The sequence below is a fragment of the Artemia sp. Qi Xiang Cuo genome, chromosome 16 (assembly GCF_049724085.1).
Source record: "Artemia sp. Qi Xiang Cuo chromosome 16, ASM4972408v1, whole genome shotgun sequence".
In the NCBI taxonomy this organism is placed as follows: domain Eukaryota; kingdom Metazoa; phylum Arthropoda; class Branchiopoda; order Anostraca; family Artemiidae; genus Artemia; species Artemia sp. Qi Xiang Cuo.
Window position 1 is genome coordinate 12,773,135 of NC_142809.1, and position 24,084 is coordinate 12,797,218.

General features: G+C 35.0%; 1 protein-coding gene across 3 annotated transcripts in view; it reads left to right on the forward strand.

Moving 5' to 3' along the window:
• LOC148942580 (N-fatty-acyl-amino acid synthase/hydrolase PM20D1-like) overlaps positions 1 to 24,084 on the forward strand; it is a 127,882-nt gene that overhangs the window by 43,860 nt on the left and 59,938 nt on the right. For all 3 annotated transcript variants that reach the window (XM_089102220.1, XM_089102218.1, XM_089102219.1), the window contains exons 3-4: positions 12,864 to 13,093; positions 20,974 to 21,060. In XM_089102220.1, the coding sequence (XP_088958346.1) occupies positions 12,864 to 13,093; positions 20,974 to 21,060 (317 nt within the window). The remainder of the gene's footprint in view (positions 1 to 12,863; positions 13,094 to 20,973; positions 21,061 to 24,084) is intronic.

The following is a 24,084-nucleotide window of genomic DNA, read 5'->3' on the forward strand; positions in this document are numbered from 1 at the left end:
GCTACATAAACACTATTAAAACACTATGTTGCACATGAAACACAGTATTAAAACTCTTGATATGTGCTCACTCTAAGTTTGATGCTGTTTTTCTATAAACTTAGATTTTTAAATCAGTCGGTACACAAACAACGCTACTTAAACACTATTAAAACACTATGTTGTACATGAAACAGTATTAAATCACTTGATATGTGCTCACTCTAAGTTTGAGGCTGTTATTCTATAAACTTAGATTTTTGAATCAGTCGGCACACAAACAACGCTACATAAACACTATTAAAACACTATGTTGCACATGAAACACAGTATTAAAGCATTTGATATGTGCTCGCTCTAAGTTTGGTGCTGTTGTTATATAAACTTAAATTTTTGAATCAGTCAGTACACAAACAATACTACATAAACACTATTGAAACACTGTGTTGCACATGAAACACAGAGTGCAAACACATGATATGTGCTTACTCTAAGTTTGACGCTGTTGTTCTATAAACTTATATTTTTGAATCAGTCGGTACACAAACAATGCTATATAACCATTATTAAAACACTATGTTGCACATGAAACACAGTATTAAAACACTTGATATGCGCTCGCTTTAAGTTTGGTGCTGTTGATATATAAACTTAAATTTTTTTAATCAGTCAGTACACAAACAATACTACATAAACACTATTAAAACACTGTGTTGCACATGAAAGACAGTGTGCAAACACATGATATGTGCTCACTTTAAGTTTGACGCTGTTGTTCTATAAACTTATATTTTTGAGTCAGTCGGTACACAAACAACGCTACATAAACACTATTAAAACACTATGTTGCACATGAAACACAGTGTGCAAACACATGATATGTGCTCACAATAACTTTGACGCTGTTGTTCTATAAACTTATATTTTTGAATCTGTCGGCACACAAACAACGCTACATAAACACTATTAAAAAACTCTGTTGCACAAGAAACACAATATTAAAATAATTGATATGTTCTCGCTCTAAGTTTGTTGATTTTGTTATATACACTTATATTTTTTAATCAGTTATTACACAAACAACGGTACATAGATACTATTAAAACACTATGTTGCACATGAAACAGTATTAAAGCACTTGATATGTGCTCACTCTAAGTTTGATGCTGTTATTCTATAAACTTAGATTTTTGAATCAGTTGGCACACAAACAACGCTACATAAACACTATTAAAACACTATGTTGCACATGAAACACAGTATTAAAACATTTGATATGTGCTCGCTCTAAGTTTGGTGCTGTTGTTCTATAAACTTATATATTTTAATCAGTCTGTACTCAAAAAAATCTACATAAACACTATTGACACACTGTATTGCACGTGAAACACAGTTTGCACACCCATGATATGTGCTCACTCTCACTTTGACGCTGTTGTTCTATAAACTTATATTTTTTAATCAATCGCTACACAAACAACGCTACATAAACACTATTTAAACACTATGTTGCACATGAAACACAGTATTAAAACAATTGATATGCGCTCGCTCTAAGTTTGGTGCTGTTGTTATATAAACTTAAATTTTTCAATCAGTCAGTACACAAACAACGCGTGAACACAGTGTTCGCAAAAACACAGTGTGCGAACACATGATATGTGCTCACTCTAACTTTGACGCTGTTGTTCTATAAACTTATATTTTTGAATCAGTCGGTACACAAACAACGCTACATAAACACTATTAAAACACTAAGTTGCACATGAAACACAGTATTAAAACACTTGATATGTGCTCACTCTAAGTTTGATGCTGTTTTTCTATAAACTTAGATTTTTGAATCAGTCGGTACACAAACAACGCTACATAAACACTATTAAAACACTAAGTTGCACATGAAACACAGTATTAAAACACTTGATATGTGCTCACTCTAACTTTGATGCTGTTGTTCTATAAACTTAGATTTTTGAATCAGTCGGTACACAAACAAGGCTACATAAACACTATGAAAACACTATGTTGCACATGAAACACAGTATTAAAACATTAGATATGTGCTCGCTCTAAGTTTGGTGCTGTTGTTACATAAACTTAAATTTTTCAATCAGTCAGTACACAAACAATACTACATAACCACTATTAAAAGACTCTATTGCACGTGAAACACAGTTTGCAAACCCATGACATTTGCTCACTCTAACTTTGACGCTGTTGTTTTATAAACTTATATTTTTGAATAAGTTGGTACACAAACAACGCTACATAAACACTATAAAAACAATATGTTGAACATGAAACACAGTATAAAAACACTTGATATGCACTCGCTATAAGTTTGTTGCTGTTGATCTATAAACTTAAATTTTTTTAATCATTCGGTACACAAACGACACTTCATAAACATTATTACAACACTATTTTGCACATGAAACACAGTGTGCAAACATATGATATGTGCTCACACTAACTTTGACGTTGTTGTTCTATAAACTTATATTTTTGAATCAGTCTGCACACAAACAACTCTACATAAATACTATTAAAACACAATGTTGCACATGAAACACAGTTTTAAAATATTTGATATGTGCTCACTCTAAGTTTGATGCTGTTGTTCTATAAACTTAGATTTTTGAATCAGTCGGTACACAAACAACGCTACATAAACACTATTAAAACCGTATGTTGCACATGAAACACAGTATTAAAACACTTGATATGTGCTCACTCTAAGTTTGATGCTGTTGTTCTATAAACTTAGATTTTTGAATCAGTCGGTACACAAACAACGCTGCATAAACACTTTTAAAACACTATATTGTACATGAAACACAGTAATAAAGAAACTGATATGTACTCGCTCTAAGTTTGGTGCTGTTATTATATAAACTTAAATTTTTGAATCAGTCAGTACACAAACAAAACTACATAAAAACTATTAAAACACTGTGTTGCACATGAAACACAGTGTTCAAACACATGATATGTGTTCACTCTAAGTTTGACGCTGTTTTTGTATAAACTTATATTTTTGAATCAGTCAGTACACAAACAACGCTACATCAACACTATTAAAACACTATGTTGCACATGAAACACAGTATTAAAACATTTGATATGTGCTCGCTCTAAGTTTGGTGCTGTTGTTATATAAACTTAAATTTTTGAATCAGTCAGTACACAAACAATACTACATAAACACTATTAAAACACTGTGTTGCACATGAAAGACAGTGTGCAAACACATGATATGTGCTCACTCTAAGTTTGACGCTGTTGTTCTATAAACTTATATTTTTGAATCAGTCAGTACACAAACAACGCTACATCAACACTATTAAAACACTATGTTGCACATGAAACACAGTATTAAAACACTTGATATGTGCTCTCTCTAAGTTTGATGCTGTTGTTCTATAAACTTAGATTTTTGAATCAGTTGGCACACAAACAACGCTACATAAACACTATTAAAACACTCTTTTGCACATGAAACACAGTATTAAAACATGAGATATGTGCTCGCTCCAAGCTTATTTCTGTTATTACATAAACTAATATTTTTGAATCAGTAAGTACACAAAAAAAACAACATAGACTATATTGAAACAATGTGTTGCACATGAAAGAAAGAGTGAAAACACATGATATGTGCTCACTCTAAGTTTGACGCTGTTGTTCTATAAACTTATATTTTTGAATCAGTCGGTACACAAACAACGCTGCATAAACATTATTAAAATAATATGTTGCACATGAAACACATTATTAAAACAATTTATATGCACTCGCTATATTGTAGGTGATGTTGATATATAAACTTAAATTTTTTTAATAAAGCTGTACACAGATTCCACTTCATGAACAATATTAAAACACTCTGTTGTACAAGAAACACAGTGTGCAAACACATGATATGTGCTCACAGTAAGTTTGACGTTGTTGTTCTATAAACTTAGACTTTTGAACCTATCGCTACACAAACAACGCTACGTAAACACTATTAAAACAACATGTTGCACATGAAACACAGTATTAAAACACTTGATATGTGCTCACTCTAAGTTTGATGCTGTTGTTCTATAAACTTAGATTTTTAAATCAGTTGGTACACAAACAACGCTACATAAACACTATTAAAACACTATGTTGCACATGAAACACAGTATTAAAACACTTGATATATCCTCACTCTAAGTTCGATGCTGTTGTTCTATAAACTTAGATTTTTGAATCAGTCGGTACACAAACAACGCTGCATAAACACTATTAAAACACTATGTTGCACATGAAACACAGTATTAAAACATTTGATATGTGCTCGCTCTAAGTTTGGTGCTGTTATTATATAAACTTAAATTTTTGAATCAGTCAGTACACAAACAAAACTACATAAACGCTATTAAAACACTATGTTGCACATGAAACACAGTTTTCAAACACATGACATTTGCTTACTCTAAGTTTGACGTTGTTGTTCTATATACTTAGATATTTTAATCAGTCGCTACACACAAAATGCTAAATAAACACTATTAAAACACTATGTTGCACATTAAACACATTATTAAAAAAATTTATATGCGCTCGATATAAGTTTGTTGCTTTTGCTATATAATATTAATTTTTTTTAATCATTCGGTAAAAAGATGCCACTGCATGAACACTATTAAAACACTATGTTGCACAAGAAACACAGTGTGCAAACACATGATCTGTGCTTACTGTAAGTTTGACGTTGTTGTTCTATAAACTTATATTTTTGAACCAATCGCTACACAAACAACGCTACGTAAACACTATTAAAACACTATGTTGCACATGAAACTCCGTATTAAAACACTTGATATATGCTCACTCTATGTTTGATGCTTTTGTACTATAAACTTATATTTTTGAATTAGTCGGTACACAAACAACGCTGCATAAACACTAGTAAAACACTGTGTTGCACAATAAACACAGTTTTAAAACACTTGATATGTGCTCACTCTAAGTTTGATGCTGTTTTTCTATAAACTTAGATTTTTGAATCAGTCGGTACGCAAACAACGCTACATAAACACTATTAAAACACTATGTTGCACATGAAACACAGTATTAAAACATTTGATATGTGCTCGCTCTAAGTTTAGTGCTGTTGTTACATAAACTTAAATTTTTGAATCAGTCAGTACACAAACAATACTACATAGACACTATTAAAACACTTTGTTGCACATGAAACACAGTGTTAAAACACTTGATATGTGCTCACTCTAACTTTGAAGCTGTTTTTCTATAAACTTATATTTTTTAATCAATCGGTACACAAACAACTCTACATACACACTATAATAACACTATGTTGCACATCAAACACAGTATTAAAACCTTTGATATGCGCTCTCTCTAAGTTTGGTGCTGTTGTTCTATAAACTTAAATTTTTCAATAAGTCAGTACACAAACAACGCGTGAACACAGTGTTCTCAAAAACACAGTGTGCAAACACATGATATGTGCTCACTCTAACTTTGACGCTGTTGTTATATAAACTTATATTTTTGAATCAGTCAGTACACAAACAAGGCTACATAAACACTATGAAAACACTATGTTGCACATGAAACACAGTATTAAAACATTTGATATGTGCTCACTCTAACTTTGACGCTGTTGTTCTATAAACTTATATTTTTGAATCAGTCGGTAAACAAACAACGCTACATAAACACTATTAAAACACTATGTTGCACATGAAACACAGTATTAAAACACTTGATATGTTCTCACTCTAAGTTTGATGCTGTTGTTCTATAAACTTATATTTTTGAATCAGTCGGTATACAAACAACGCTACATAAACACTATCAAAACACTATGTTGCACATGAAACACAGTAATTAAGCATCTGATATGTACTCGCTCTAAGTTTGGTGCTGTTAGTATATAAACTAAAATTTTTGAATCAGTCAGTACACAAACAAAACTACACAAACGCTATTAAAACACTGTGTTGCACATGAAACACAGTGTGCAAACACATGATATGTGCTCACTCTAAGTTTGACGCTGTTATTCTATAAACTTAAATATTTGAATCAGTCAGTACACAAACAACGCTACATAAACACTATTAAAACACTATGTTGTACATGAAACACAGTATTATAACACTTGATATGTTCTCTCTCTATGTTTGTTGATGTTGTTCTATAAACTTAGATTTTTGAATCAGTCTGTACACAAACAACGCTACATAAACACTATTAAAACACTATGTTGCACATGAAACACAGTATTAAAACATTTGATATGTGCTCGCTCTAAGTTAGGTGATGTTTTTATATCAACTTAAAATTTAGAATCAGTCAGTACACAAACAATACTACATAAACACTATTAAAACACTCTGTTGCACATGAAAGACAGTGTGCAAACACATGATATGTGCTCACTCTAAGTTTGACGCTGTTGTTCTATAAACTTATGTTTTTGAGTCAGTCGGTACACAAACAACGCTACATAACCAATATTAAAACACTATGTTGCACATTAAAAAAATTATTAAAACACTTTATTTGCGCGCGATCTATTTTTGGTGATTTTGCTATATAATCTTAAATTTTTTAATCATTCGGTACAAAAATTCCACTGCATGAACATTATTAAAACACTATGTTGCACATGAAACACAGTGTGCAAACATATGATATGTGCTCACTCTAACTTTGACGCTGTTGTTCTATAAACTTATATTTTTGAACCAATCGCTACACAAACAACGCTACGTAAACACTATTAAAACACTATGTTGCACATGAAACTCCGTATTAAAACACTTGATATATGCTCACTCTAAGTTTGACGCTGTTGTACTATAAACTTATATTTTTGAATTAGTCGGTACACAAAAAACGCTGCATAAATACTATTAAAACACTGTGTTGCTCAATAAACACAGTGTTAAAACACATGATATGTGCTCACTCTAAGTTTGATGCTGTTGTTCTATAAAATTAGATTTTTGAATCAGTCGGTACGCAAACAACGCTACATAAACACTATTAAAACACTATGTTGCACATGAAACACAGTATTAAAACATTTGATATGTGCTCGCTCTAAGTTTAGTGCTGTTGTTACATAAACTTAAATTTTTGAATCAGTCAGTACACAAACAATACTACATAAACACTATTAAAACACTGTGTTGCACATGAAACACAGTGTTCAAACACATGATATGTGCTCACTCTAAGTTTGACGCTGTTTTTCTATAAACTTCGATTTTTGAATCAGTTGCCACACAAACAACGCTACATAAACACTATTAAAACACTATGTTGCACATGAAACACAGTATTAAAACACTTGATATGTGCTCGCTCTAAGTTTGGTGCTGTTGTTATATAAACTTAAATTTTTCAATCAGTCAGTACACAAACAACGCGTGAACACAGTGTTCGCAAAAACACAGTGTGCAAACACATGATATGTGCTCACTCTAACTTTGACGCTGTTGTTCTATAAACTTATATTTTTTAATCAGTCGGTACACAAACAACGCTACATAAACACTATTAAAACACTATGTTGCACATGAAACACAGTATTAAAGCGTTTGATATGTGCTCACTCTAACTTTGACGCTGTTGTTCTATAAACTTAGATTTTTGAATCAGTCGGTACACAAACAAGGCTACATAAACACTATTAAAACACTATTTTTCACAAGAAACACAGTATTAAAAAACTTAATATGTTCTCGCTCTAAGTATGATGCTGTTGTTCTATAAACTTAGATTTTTGAATCAGTCGGTATACAAACAACGCTACATAAACACTATTAAAACACTATGTTGCACATGAAACACAGTATTAAAACACTTGATATATGCTCACTCTAAGTTTGATGCTGTTGTTCTATAAACTTAGATTTTTGAATCAGTCGGTACACAAACAACGCTACATAAACACTATTAAAACACTATGTTGCACATGAAATACAGTATTAAAACACTTGATATGTGCTCACTCTAAGTTTGATGATGTTGTTCTATAAACTTAGATTTTTGAATCAGTCGGTACACAAACAACGCTACATAAACACTATTAAAACACTATGTTGCACATGAAACACAGTATTAAAACATTTGATATGTGCTCGCTCTAAGTTTAGTGCTGTTGTTACATAAACTTAAATTTTTGAATCAGTCAGTACACAAACAATACTACATAAACACTATTAAAACACTGTGTTGCACATGAAACACAGTGTGCACACACATGATATGTGCTCACTCTAAGTTTGACGCTGTTGTTCTATAAACTTCGATTTTTTAAACAGTCGCTACACAAACAACGCTACATAAACACTATTAACACACACGGTTGCACATCAAACACAGTATTAAAACCCTTGACATGTGCTCTCTCTAAGTTTGGTGCTGTTGGTCTATAAACTTAAATTTTTTAATAATTCAGTACACAAACAACGCGTGAACACAGTGTTCGCAAAAACACAGTGTTCGAACACATGATATGTGCTCACTCTAACTTTGACGCTGTTGTTCTATAAACTTATATTTTTGAATCAGTCGGTACACAAACAACGCTACATAAACACTATTTAAACACTAAGTTGCACATGAAACACAGTATTAAAACACTTGATATGTGCTCACTCTAACTTTGACGCTGTTGTTCTATAAACTTATATTTTTGAATCAGTCGGTACACAAACAAGGCTACATAAACACTATGAAAACACTAAGTTGCACATGAAACACAGTATTAAAATATTTGATATGTGCTCTCTCTTAGTTTGGTGCTTTTGTCCTATAAACTTATATTTTTTAATCAGTCTGTACACAAACAACGGTACATAGATACTATTAAAACACTATTTTGTACCAGAAACACAGTCTTAAAACAATCGATATGTGCTCACTCTAAGTTTGATGTTGTTGTTCTATATACTTAGATTTTTGAATCAGTCGGTACACAAACAACGCTACATAAACACTATTAAAACACTATGTTGCACATGAAACACAGTATTAAAACATGTGATATGTGCTCGCTCTAAGTTTGGTGCTGTTATTATATAAACTTAAATTTTTGAATCAGTCAGTACACAAACAAAACTACACAAACACTATTAAAACACTGTGTTGCACATGAAACACAGTTTGAAAACACTTGATATGTGCTCACTCTAAGTTTGACGATGTTGTTCTATAAACTTATATTTTTGAATCAGTCGGTACACAAACAACGCTACATAAACACTATTAAAACACTATGTTGCACATGAAAGACAGAATTAAAAAACTTGATATGCGCTCGCTTTAAGTTTGGCGCTGTTGCTATATAAACTTAAATTTTTTTGATCAATCGGTACACAAACGACACTGCATAAACATTATTAAAACACTATGTTGTACATGAAACACAGTGTGCAAACACATGATATGTGCTCACTCTAACTTTGACAATGTTGTTCAATAAACTTATATTTTTGAACCAGTCGGTACACAAACAACGCTACGTAAACACTATTAAAACACTATGTTGCACATGAAACGCCGTATTAAAACACTTGATATATGCTCACTCTAAGTTTGATGCTGTTGTACTATAAACTTAGATTTTTGAATTAGTCGGTACACAAACAACGCTACATAAACACTATTAAAACACTATGTTGCACATGAAACACAGTATTAAAACTTATATAGTTTTACTATATAACACTGAGCACATAGTGATATGTGCTCACTCTAAGTTTGACGCTGTTGTTCTATAAACTTCGATTTTTGAATCAGTCGCTACACAAACAACGCTACATAAACACTGTTAAAACACTATGTTGCACATGAAACACAGTATGAGAACACTTGATATGTGCTCGCTCTAAGTTTGGTGCTGTTGTTATATAAACTTAAATTTTTCAATCAGTCAGTACACAAACAACGCTACATAAACACTATTAAAACACTGTGTTGCACATAAAACATAGTGTGCAAACGCTTGATATATACTCGCTCTAAGTTTTAGTCCTATTATTATATAAATTTAAATTTTTGAATCGGTCGAGGGATATTTTCTGATAATTATTTATAAAATATTTGAAATAACCCCTTGAATCATTCAGAAATTATTGGCAATTTTCAAATTTTGTTGCACATATCAGCTTTTAGTAAAATTATTCAAAAACCATTCATAGGTTCGAGGCTTTAGCTCAGGAGTTTCTGATTATCTTGTGTAGTTAATTAGGTTCTTCAGAAGCAGGTTCATTAATCAATCATTATAAGTATTAATTCTGATGATTGATGTTAGCAATATAATAAACAATAATCAGTTATCAGAAATTCTTGCAAATAATTTTTAAGAAAACGGTTGAAAAACTGTCAGTTAGAAATTGAATAATCTGAAATTATCAGGAATAATGTCTCGAACGATTTAGAACTTATAAGAATTTTTGGAAGTTTCTGTATCTGCACCCTCACTTAAACCCAGTTGTGGTTATAGGCCTCATAATCTGGGGGGGGGGGGGAGATATATTACAGGTGGAGTGTAAAAGTACAAAATAAAAGGAATTGAATATCATATGTTAAGCCCCCCCCCCTGTCTAGGCCCAGAACTTTCACTGCTTAGATTTTTCATATAACACTTGTTTTTTGTGCCATTTTTTTTGGAAGGCACAAACATTAGTTTGTACTGGCACTGCATTCAGATTTGGCATCAACAATGTTCTTCAGGAGAAATTATTAAGAATTTATCGAAACCTATCGTTTGGTGCAGTTTTTTTCACCCTGCAAAATTTCAGATGATATCCATCAGATGGTCAAAGAATTCTAGAGGGCAATTTCTCCTCCTACTCTTCCACTTATTGACGCCCTTGAGATATGGCATCAGATCTGGACTTAGGTCCAGATCTGATGCCTCAGGTCAATCATGTGCTTCAGCAGAAATCATTAAGAATTTACTAAAAATTATTGCTTGGTGCAGATTTCAGATGATATATGTCAGATGGTCTTAAAATATATGGGCGATTGCTCCCCTTGACCCCTCCCCCTCCCGATTGACGTACTTGGAAATCTCTACCATCCTGGATATAGGTTAGAGCTTTTAACCAATTTTACTTTTCGGACATTCTCAAGAATTACTACTACTACTGCTAACAACTCACCGCAGCACCAAGCCGCCTGAGGCGAACACAGTTTCGCACGCTCCTCCTCCCTCCCAATCTGTTCAAAGCCTCCCTTTTTACACCCTCCCACGAAGTTCCCATTTCCTTTATATCTTTCTTTATGACATCCTCCCACCCTAGACGAGGACGACCTTCTTTCCCTTTAGCCCTAGAAGGTTGGCCGAAAAAAACAATCTTCGGCAATCTGTCATCCTTCATCCGCACAACGTGGCCTGGCCACCACAACCTTTCTTTCATTATAGCCCTAGAGAGCGGTATTGAACCACATTTTTCGTACAGCCTATTTTTTGAAATACGGTCAGTCAGCCGGGTGCCCAGAACAATCCTTGAGCAATTTCTCTGGAAAACATCTAGCAATTCTTCATCCGCTTTTCGAAGCGCCCATTCTTCAGAACCATATTTGACTACTGTCATCATTGTAGCTTCTAATATTCTAATCTTGGTTTGGAGACTTATCTTCCTATTCTTCCAAACTTTTTTTTAACTGTGAAAAAACATCCTGAGCCTTGGCTATTCTACTTTTAACATCTTCACTGCTCCCACCATCTCCACCAACAATACTACCAAGGTAAGTGAAGCTGCCCAGTTGATCAATCTTTTCATTACCCAACTTCACCTTTTCATCTTCACTTATTCCTAGCCTTGGTGACTTAGTCTTCTTAGTTTATAAGCTTTTGTGGTTATTTTGATGGATATCACTTGCCAAATTACTCAGGGGGGGGGGCAGATTATAAGGACACACAGTTCAGTTTTACCAGCTGTTGTATTGACCGAGACCGAAATATCGGGAAGGTTTGCCATAATTTTATGAACTTAAATTTCTTTTACCGATTAAGTTACCCCCCTCCACCCTCCCGTTATAATTGTAAATCGACTTTTCACTCTTGTAAATCAACTTTCCTCGACAGAAGCATCTTCGTTTCCCTGAACAGGGTGTCATCAAAATATTATAAGCTTATTGTTTTATATAATGGCGCTTTCACACTGCGGCATAGAACCTTTCACACTAACGTAACTTACGATTTTACATTTTCTAATCTTACAGAGCAAATTTTCTCCGTAATGCAGGCCTTGGCAAGCAGACTTGGACTCCAAGGCCGTATCCAGGGAGAGGCCGTCCCCTGAAATGTTTGTCCGACTCACAAAACTGTAATAAGAATGAATATAAACAAATTTTTTATGCGTTTTAAGATTTTTCTGTACCCCCCCTCTACCCCCCCCCCCAAAAAAAAAGAAACAAAAACTGTATACGGCCCTGTTGGACTCTATATAAAGTTTGACGTTACGTAAGCTTACGTTACGTTACGGAAAAAGTCAACTTAGCAGTAACAAAATGGAATTCCTGGATGAGCACAGAATAAATTTTGGAATAAATTTATGATAAAGTTCCTAGAAAGCTGTTCACGCCATTTTTTGTCACAATAACCATAAAATCATCATCAGAGTTTGAGTCTTCATCTTCATTCCACGTTGTTAAATTTTAGATAGTTTGCTTATGATAATTGCGACGATTATAGACCATGATCCCGATCGCGTGTTGACCTTTAATTTAGTCTAATATAAAAGGGCTGATTAAATGTTAAAGTGTATACTTAACGTAATGAAACTTAACCATTTAGTATAAAAAAACGTACGTAGTGTTAACCCCGCTTAAGAATGATGGAACTATTTTCATTGTAGGCTTTCCGCTCGTCCATTCATCACCAAACATAAGCAGAGAGTTTGTTAACACATACAGCCTTTTGTATAAAGTCAGTGGCAGCAATAGCGAGCTGAAGCCTTACCTGCTTGCTGCTCATTTGGACGTTGTCCCTGCCAATGGCTCATGGTCTGTTAATCCTTTTGATGGAGTAATCAAGGATGGTGTTATATATGGCAGAGGAGCTATTGATGATAAGCATTCAGTTATGGTAAGCTCAGAGGCGGTTTTGAGCCACATTATATAAATTATAGGCAGTATGATCTTTCCCCATCTCACCCATTATAAAAACCCGGACCGAGGTGCGAGTACTCCACAGAACGTAGAAACATAAGCGACATTAGATCTTTTAACGGGTAGACAAGTCAGATTTCTCTTGAACGCGAAACTTGGCTTCAACGTTGGCACACTAAATTTTGAAGAAACTAATTTTAAATTAATTTATCCCAATGCATATATGAAAATCGGTAATTAGTAGTGCAATGTTATTATTAGATGTTTTTAGGAATTAAAAGTAGGATTCGAAGTCTCAAGTTGGTTTCAAAGGCATTTTGAGAAAGTTTCTGCCAAAATACGTGTTCCAGGGTAATTAGAACGCTGATGGTACATCAAATGAGAGGAGCTGTTTGTACCCGCTAATGTAAGAAGAAGTTGAAGAGCTGTTTGTTCGCACCGAGAATGCAGAGCCAAAAATTATCTGTGGTAAACTTACTGCTATTATCTTTATACTGTGTTTTGGGGGGTACAGAAGAGGCACTTGCCCTGGGTGCACGAATTTTAGGGGCGCAACATTTCAATTAAATATGTTTTATTTTTATCTAAACAAAGTAGAGACGCTGTTAATAAATGAAAATAATTAATTATTAATTAGTTAATGAAATAAAAACAAATTAAAAATAGTTAAACAATGATAATTAATTAAAAATAATTAAAATAACTAAAAATAATTAAATAATTCAAATAATAAATTAAAAATGATCAAAAATAAATTATTGATTTAATTTTGTGGGAGACAAACTGAAAATTTTGTAGGAGACAGGGGGGGGGCACTAGTCAAGATTTAGGCCCCGGACGCAAGAGAGGCCAGAACCATTGCGTTTTGGTGTCACATTCTCTTCTTCACAATGGATTCTGCTAGGTTTTGTGTAGTCTGTATTTTTTTTTTTTTTTTTTTGAATTCAAAGATTCTGCGAATGACGATTATGATCATTGTTAATGTTGATGTAGAACTTGCGTTATGACAACTAGCGTTCCAGTGTAAAGCAAAAGCTTCAGTGTGAAGGGAGATGAATGCAGTAACCGTCCATAAGACATAAACGACCTTAGTATTAACCGTAACCTAAAGACTTGCGCATTCATTGTGAAGAATCTTTTATGGTAAACTGACAAACCATAGATCATGGTTTTAAAGTCCATTTAATGTGCGGAATAATGTTATGTAAGGCAACGGTGCTAATAACGTCAAGCCTTCGGTATTGATTAGCTTTTTAGATGTCACGGTAAGCTATCACTGACTATTTCACAAATTCTGATTTGGAATCCATTTGGTAGAATAATTAACGATAGCGCTAAATACCGCAAATGGGATATTGATTACAAGCAATCGGTTATGGCTCCTTTTGTAGGGGCTATGATAAATTTTTACAGGCCACTGGTCATGGTCAGTTAATTCATTGGGTTATAAAATGAATTGTAATGCAAAGACCTCACCCTGGGAGCGCCTCTATCACGATCAAAGCAGCTCCCCAGGCTATGGCACGTTATGTGGATACAGGATGACAGATTGCCAAAGATTGTCCATTTTGGCCAACCGCCTAGGGCTAAACAAAAAGCAGGTCGTCCGCAGTTGGGGTGGGAGGATGTCATAAAGAAAGATTTAAATGAGATTGCAACTTCATGGGAGGATGTAAAGAGGGATGCTTTGAATGGATTGGGAAGGAGGAGCAGCGTGCGTAGCTGTGTTGGCCTCAGGCGGCTTGATGTTGCAGTGAGTTGTTATCAATAGTAGTAGTAGCAGTATTATAAAATGAAGAATGAGCTTTTACCGTTTGGTAAGCTTTTTAATAGTCTGAAGCTAGAAGGGCTTAGTATAGCCCTTAATATAGAAGAGTTGTATTAATAACGTAATACAAGCCCATGGATAAAATTCAGAGTCGGTTCAACGGTGCCCGGGCCGGGCCTCTTTTGGCTTAACGCAGGGCGACCAGCCTACTATTTCCGTACCGAAGAAATTTAAAGGTATCTAAACACGGGAATGCCGTTTGTACTCGGTACTCAGAAAAATCCGATGTAGATGTTATGATAGTGTCCCCATGTGTACAGGGTACTTTTGGCATCGTTGCCTACTTTGAGATTGCTATCTCAGCACTCCTCCTCCCCAAAAAAAACACTAACCTATGTACAGCTAGATAACATAATTCGTCGAATACAAACTTTCTCAAAAGGTACCGGAGCTATTAAACTCCTTTCCCGACTTTAGATGCCTTTGGGTCGCCAAATTAGGGGGATGGAAACAAGGCCAGAGGGGGTGAAAAATCAGAATTTTATTTTTTTCTGGCTTTGGTGGATTTAAAAGTCGTTTTCTGTTTATACAAGTCTGGGTAGACCGAAAACGACATCTGAATTAAGAAGTTCTATCACTTGATACACCATCTACACCCTTAGCGAGGCCGTGGGGGGGAGGAGCACACTTTTTCTGTATTGGCCTACTTTTGTTTTAAATGGTGCTTCATTGCAATTTAACGCCCGTGAAATCAAATATGAATTAATATTGGGGCTCTCTATTTGTCTCAACCTGACTTTTGAGAGAGAGAGGGGGGGGATTTTACTTACAACGAAATTTTTCTGCTGGTAGTTTCTTCTTTTTTTGTAGGGCTGAAATGTACAAACCTGAACAGAATATTTTCTTTAAAGTCCCTTTAAGATCTGTCTAGACTCTCACTCTTTGACCCACCCTAACGCTTTAGTACTGGGAGGTGCGATGAGAACATCACAAGATTGCCATTTAACTTCATTCCCGGATTTGACCGATTCGGCTATAGTTGTAAAAAAAAACATGAAATGTAAAAACTAAAACAAAAAAGAAAAAGCAGGAACACTTCAATCAGAACTTTATTTTTGATTACTATGACTCTGAAAGAGTCACAACTTCGTTTTGATTTAAAAGCTATTGAATAGCAAACAAAATTTGGCTTAATCACATTGCCTATCGAGATCACAATTCTCCAAAGAAGCATTGAGACAGCTTGTTCAATGGCACTGGCGACAAACAATAGTGCAGAAAAGGTCACTCTTTTTCAAGTGCACCCAAAGGCTATCACAATTAACAGCTCCACTGAATTAGTTTGAGGAGAATTTAGGAGGAGGCGGTATATCAGTCATAATGGGTACATAACCGTTTGATGAAAGTTTCCAGTCCAAGTTTTCAGGTACTAGTGGTGTCACTGAGCGCAACCGTGTGTAGCGCAACTAATGTGTCATAATTTGAAAATAAACACGCAGGCAGTGGTGCTTTGTAGAAGCAGGTATGGGTGGAGAGAACTAGCCGCATTGGCTACTTTTGATAGGAACAGACTGTGTCGGAGTTCAGGCAAGGATGCATCGGATCTAACTCTGCACAAGCATAGAAGAGCCTTGTGCCTGCCGCAATCAGTTCTTTCTTGTTCTTTGAAGAGCAGTAAAAACATCCGAGTGGGTTCAAAAACCTGGTATCAGCTATGGTGTTCAGTACTGAAGCTACGCCAACACCGTGGAATCGCGAAGTATTGTCACATCGTGAAAAGGGGTGGACGAACGCTGGTGACTTTGTAAGCTCTGATGGCAGTATCGTATTCAAATAGCAGATGTTAAAAATCTTCTCAGGGTCAGCAGAAACTCCAGTCTGGAAATAAAGAGGTTCTTGCTCGGGTTTTGCGCATAGTGTGTCAGCAAGACCAACAAGTCGGTATCATTTCTAATCAAACAGGTCTCCCTCTTCTCAGCTGAAGCAAGTGCACTTTTTGCTATTAAAACTTCTGCATCATATTTGGCTTCTTGTACTTGACACCCGGCTTATACAAGCAGCTTTATGATATTTTACTTATTATTTGAGCTGGAGAGAAAGTCTTCTTTCTTCAGAGCTAGATTCGTGGCAGAAATGAAACTGATGGTAAAGCACTATTTTCCTTTTGTCTTCTTCCGATAGGAGTGATTTTTGGTGGTTGGCCCGTTTGCAAAGCCTTCAAAAATGACGTCAGCTAATGCGAAAAACTTCTGTACAAAAGCTATGTAAGAAGAAGCTACCTCTCCTTAAGTGGATTTGTTTTGTGCTGCTTCCATGTATCAATCCAGAGTCCAGACCTTTCAGTCCCAAAAATATTGAATAAATTAAGATTCGAGATTTTTCCCTCTTATCCCCCTCTTTTCCTCTTAAGAAAGGGTATTTCTGCACAAGTGATTTTGAGCAATTCTTCGTAATATATTATTAAGTGGAACATTTTGGTGTTCATTTGTGTGCAAATACTGCACAAATTAATAATCCGACCTTTAGCCCTCGTCCGACCTCGCTTAGGGTAGAAGTGGGGTACGAAATGATAAAATATTTTGTTTCTGATGTCATTTTCGGTTTCCCCGGACATAAAATAACAGGAAAAGGCCTTTCAAGCCAGAAAATAGTGCAGAAGTTAAAATTCGAGATATCCCCCCTTTTCCCTAAACAAAGCGGTATTTCTACACGGGCGATTTCAGCCGATTTTGGTTACATTATTAAGCCCATTTTTTTTTAACATTTTGATGCCAAAATGTTTCTGCTGCTCAAATCCCGAGGTTGGGTCTATATTTTCGTAGTTTTACTGGACCATATGTAAAGGTGTTTTATCACAAATACCTGAGGCATCTATAGCCGCACTCTTTGAAACTAGTAGCCGACGAATTTCCAGGTTGCCAACTGCACAATGCAGGAGCCAAATACTACTTATTAGTATTTAATGTTCTTTTTTTTAATCACAAGGGTTGATTTTATTGGGCTCTTAGGATTCAGGAGGTTATTTCATTCAAATGGAAATTGCAAGTGCTGATGCTCTATTTAAAAGCTGTTTTTTCTCCTCTACACGTTTTTTCTCCACTGGGGCCCATCGTGCTCAAAAGAGTGTTTTGTAAAAATTACTAAGTAGCAGTTCTGGTCAGAAAGGTTGAAATACTATAAAAACGCCTCTGTGAAATTAGTACAGCCCGTGTAGCCCCGAGGGTTAGAATCCAAAATTGTAAAGAATTACTTTTTTTTACAAAGGGGTTAACAAATAAATCTTTGAAGATAGATTGAAGTATAATAAATCGTTCAATAGTTTGATAAATTTTCCAAGATCGTTGTATATTATTGAAATAATAATCTTACAGGAATTTAGATAGAAATTTTTGTTAAAGAAGTTTCTGGGATACAAGTTCTATGACTAATTTCAAGTGAAAAAGTTAATAAGTGAATTTTATTAGAAAAGTGAGAATGTCATACTACAGAAAGACAGAGAGTTTATTAGTAAGAAATGTTTTGACTCGAGAGAATATTTGAAATAATCTGACTTCCATTTTCATGCAGGAACCAGGCATGTTTCAGGAAAGTGGAGCATCACGTTTCAAGAAATACTTCTAAGTAGTATTAAATTAGTAAACACCTAAGGTAGTACAACTAAGTAATACAACTAAGGTAAAAAGAAGAAAGTTGTGACATTTTAGTTGTTAAATTTTCTTTTTATTTCTATCTATTCCCTTGTTGCGCAGTGTCTGTTCAGCACTTTAAGATGTGAATTTTTTACAATGTTTTTACGTAAAAAAAAGTCAAAATAAAAGCAAATACCCATATTAAAAGCTAAAACCAGCAGAATTGAATTCATGCTAAATTTAATCTCAAACCACAGTTTATATAATTATCCAGTAAGTTTACCGTAGATGATTTCTGGCTCTTCATTCTCGGTGCGAACAAAAAGCTCCTCCCACTTATTTGTGCACTTATTGTCCACTTATTGGTTGAGCCGGCCAAGTGGTTTTGTCAGTATTTGTTCCGTAGGTGATTATTCTTTGTCTACCCGTAAAAAGATCTAATGCCGCTTATGTGCATAGGTTCTCTGGAGCACTCGCACCTCGGTCCGGGTTTTTATAATGGGTGAGATAGGGAAAGATCATACTGCTAATTATATAAACTGTGTCTCAAACACAGGAATTACTATGAAGCAGTAAAATAAACCAAAACAAGCAGGAATCACAATGAATAATTACATAAATCAGAAAAAAATGTAAAATACTCAAAACATAAACAAAAAGTAATAAAAAAACATAAACAAAAACAAAAAAATAAACAAAAAATAAGCACAAATCGCAAAAAAAGAACAAATATAAAATACTGTGGGTGATTAGATATAACCATTAGCAGTCTTAGGCATCATAATCCGGGGAGGGGGGGGGATTTACCAGAGAAGGTAAAAAAAATCTAATGTCAGATGTCAAAGAAACTAGGGGAACAGCTGCCCCCCTGCTCATGTCAAGAACCGCCACTGGATATAACCAGAGACAAACAGACACTAAAATGAATAATTCAATCAAAATAAAAATGCAAAGACAGATCTAGACCTATCGACGCCCAGGGCAAAACTGGTATTTGGTGCCCTCTGGTCAACGAACCCATTTTTGATATCAAATTATAGTTATTTTACTTTAAAGATTACGTTTATTTATCGTATATTTATTTGTTTATTTTACTATTATAATAAATTTTCTTAATCCTAATTGTGTATGTGCAATAAGGTTAGAAAAAAAACTCTTAAGGTTTCACGTAACAACAGTGATGACATTTTAGTAAGGTAAAGGTAAAGGAATACTGCATTGGACTTTACAGTCCCTACTGGCGGTGCTGATCTCCGTTTCTTGGCCCTTCAGTCAGGAAGTGCAATGGGGGACTGGGGGCCAACGATCCTGTGCTTTCACACACCTTTCCTGTTTACCTTCCCCAGATTTCTCCAGGTACCCATTTAAAGCTGGGTTGACTCTGGCTGATCTTACAGAGCCACGCCACTGACTCCGTTCCAAACCAAATGATTGCGTACCCTAGGATTCGAACCCTCGTCCTCTCGGACAAAGGGTCTTAAATTCAGCGCACAGTCAATCTTATCCTGTACACTAAAACTTCATTTTACCTGCTTTTACCAAAGCAAATGTCTTTATAATGTCTTCATATAAGAGCTTAGAAGCCGCTTCATGTTCTATATGGATTATAGTCAAGCTTGTTAAGCCCTGCTCGGCCGTCCTGTTTCTAAGATAGTTTTTAATTAAGTTTCATTTGCTAAAGCTTCTTTCATTAGAAGCAACTGATAAGTCATAGTTAAATGCATCTTCAAGATGATTGTAACGTTAGGATAGGCATCTTGTAGACTGTGTTTATATATAGCAGACCACAAATTATGCAGTGCTTGACAATTTTATTGATTTATTTTTAATTTTATTTGATCAGATCAAAAAATGCCTTAGAGCCTGCGTCCCCTAAGAACTGGTTTCCGGGGCTGTTTGCCCCCCTCTCGTAGATATGTTTCTGTAAAAATGAAGATAAATTACAGCAACTAAGAGTAGGGCTAGAAACCTGATGTCCAGAGCTTCATTTGCACTTTACTGAAAATGATTTGTAATTCGAGGCATATGTTCTGTATTTGTCATTACTTAAAAAATTTAAATAGGACGTCAAAAATCAGTGCAACCAATTTTGTTTGGATTGAGGTTCCCTTGATTCTGAAACTTTAATTGAGATGTCTTATATCCTGAAATTTTAAGCAGATAAAAGTTAAAAAGTGTTTCGCGCTAAGAATTAATGCATCCACATTGTTCTTTGAGCATTTATTGTCGTTGATAACCTCATTTTATGTTTTTATTTTAGAAAAAATTCTTGTTATTTAGCCTTATTGTCCTTTAAATTTGTTTTTGCCCCAAAATTTATTAACAGCTTTAATAATAACTTACCGCCTGTTTACTTCCAAGTTTTGCCAAAAAGGAGATATAATTCGCACTCTGTAAGTATATTTGTATCTATGTCCTTTTGCAAGGCTTACTAATCTCATCCAAGCTGAATATTTGCAGGGGATATTGGAGGCCCTTGAATATCTTCTACGGGAAGGATTTGAGCCACAGAGGACATTTTACATTGCCTTTGGCCACGACGAAGAGGTAGGCTTTTATACTTTTGTTTCGTTTGTATTGTAAATACTAGGCTTAGCCGTCGAAGTCATGCCTAGATAACGAGCGAAATTTTGCCATTAGCATGTTTTTACGTGGATGATTTACCTGGATTGACTTTTGAGTTAAAATCAAGTTGCCATCATGACATGGGTAATTGGAGAGCTGGCATAAGAATTGCATAAGTTGCCATTATATTGTATAAATCAAGTTGCCATCATGACATGGGTAATTGGAGAGCTGGCATAAGAATTGTATAAGTTGCCATTATATTGTATAAATCAAGTTGCCATCATGACATGGGTAATTGGAGAGCTGGCATAAGAATTGTATAAGTTGCCATTATATTGTATAAATCAAGTTGCCATCATGACATGGGTAATTGGAGAGCTGACATAGGCCTTTTTCAGAATTGTATAAAAATGATGTCATTTCGCTTGTCGATAGATAGTCTATCATCCATCCATCCTAGGGAAGAACTATGGTAGATCCTATGAGATAAAGGTCGAGACGGGTAGGGCACGTTCTGCGGATGAAAGATGACAGATTACCAAAGATTGTGCTTCTCGGCCAACCATCTAGGGCTAAATGGAAAGCAGGTCGTCCACGGTTGGGATGGGAGGATGTCATAAAGAAAGATTTAAAGAAAATGGGAAGTTTCTGGGAGGGTGTAAATAGGGATGCTTTGAATAGATTGGGATGGAGGAAGAGCGTGCGCAGCTGTGTTGGCCTCAGGCGACGGTGATGGGGGTGCGGTGAGTTGTTAGTAGTGGTTGTAGCAGAAACAGATTAGGAAAAATGGGTATTACTCATTCTGGATATTAATTTGTGAAAAATGCTAACTTTTGAAATGTTTACAGATGCAGCTGGATTTTCCCTATTCTGCCTGTAAAATCTTTTCGTCCTCAAGACTTTTTCCTCCCCAAGGAAGACAAGTTTCTGAAGCAAGTTGAAGCGATGCACATAGCTTCATTCATTCATTGGTTACATCATTGATGAGCTTAAGCTCATTCACTAGCAATAATAACAAAAAATACGAGATTAGACCCACCCACCCCCCAATGGGCCCTACGGCACGAGAAACCGGGAAAGATGAATAAAAGTAAAAAAATGAACATTAAAAAAGTAAGAAAAAAACAGCAAACAACTAATAAGAATAAAATATATGACACCACCCTTTCAAATATTAGTTTCAAAACCACTCAATATATTAAATACATATTGGATTCTTCTGTATTATTTCGAAACTTATAAAAAATTTTAAGATTTTGAGCTTTTTGATTAAATGAGTTGGGAGATAAAAGCTGGTTGAAATCTGCTAGGCATATGGGGTCTTATGTTAGGTATGCCAGCGCTACGCACATATCTTTTAAAATTTTATGATCTCCATAATGGTCTCCCTTGTTTCCGTGTGTAGAAAACTCACTTTTTCTGATAATAATTTGTTTACTATTTTATTATGCTCCAAATTTAAAGGAAATTTTAAGTTTTTTTAATTTTATAAGTTGTTGGAGCAAAATTTTAAGTATTCTGTTCGTCACAATAGTAGTCAAACAGTAAAGAGTGTCCCTTAGTATTCAAATAGTAAAGAGGCCATACTATGTGGATTCACTTCCTATAATAATGAGTTGGCCGCTTGCTCTATATGCTTACTTACTTACTTTCGGCGGGAACTAGAAAAAGAACTGCCCTGCGCGGCACCAATGTATTTTGGAATTAATTCCGACGACCGCTTCGATTTACCGACAGTAACCTCTTCGGCTATCTTCAGCCAGTGCTTTTCCCATCTCCGACCATGCCTCTTGAACCCTCCCCATGGCTCAAGCTCCTCTTTTAACTTTTGCTAAAGACTTCTTCTGTCCTCCCGGCTGTCGTCTCCAGAAGGGTGTTGTCTAGAAGATTTATGTGGACCAATTTTATAAGTTATTAGAGCACATTTTGAACTACCCTGGCACATTCAATAGTTATCAAACAGTAAATAGTAACCCTTGGCATATCGTATAGATTCACTTCCGATAATGAGTTGGCTACTGCTCTATATGCTCTAAATCTATAGCGAATTTTAAAGCTCCAATTTTGTAGGCTACTGTAACGCAATTTAAACTATCTTGTCCGTCATAATAGTCATCAAACAATATAGAGTTATCTTTTGGCATACCTTGTGCATTCACTTCCCTGATAATGAAGTGAATCCTGTAGCAGTAGTTGGCTAGTACTCTATATTCTTCAAATCTATCGTAAATTCTATGTGGACCAATTTTGTAGGTTATTATGGCACAATTTGAACTATCTTGTTCGTCATGGTAGGGATCAGACAGTACAGAGTAAGGCTTTTGCATATCTGAGCAAATTCACTTCTTCTGATAACAAGTTGGTTTCTGTGTTATGGACTCTAGTTTTAAGGCTATCGGTTCGAATTTGGAAGAAACGATTCGAGCTCTTCAAAGAGGGCTCAACCCTTTCTATATTAGCTTTTGTTTATACTATACATTCTTTCTTGAATGGATTAGAGTATTGCGTACCATGGACAATAAAAATGAAACGTGACTGACTGAACTGATCAAATGAAAAGTCATACAAACGTATGTGTGGTTAAAATTAGAATAGTCGGGTATTCGTTGGGTATATAGTCGGGTATATAGTTCGGGTATTAAATCTTTATGAAAAATACCTTAATCTGCTGTTATACAGTTTTTTGTTGCAATAGGGGCTAGGTTAAAAAAGAGAAAAATCGTGGGAAAAAATCAGGAAAAATAAAAAATCAGGAATGAATAGTTTGTCATGTTGAAATTTTTACGGACGGAAAGTTGTGTCAAATTTAACTAATTTGTTTTGCTCATTTGTTTTCACGGTTTGACATGACAATACTGACGAAAATATGATACTTCTCTAAAAACTCTATAATTTTAAAACAACCTTTAAAAATTGAAAAATCTTAAAAAATCGTAGTTTTCGAATGTGAATAGAACCGAAGACGGGCCCTTTAGGCAAAAACGTTTGCATTTTAATACCCTT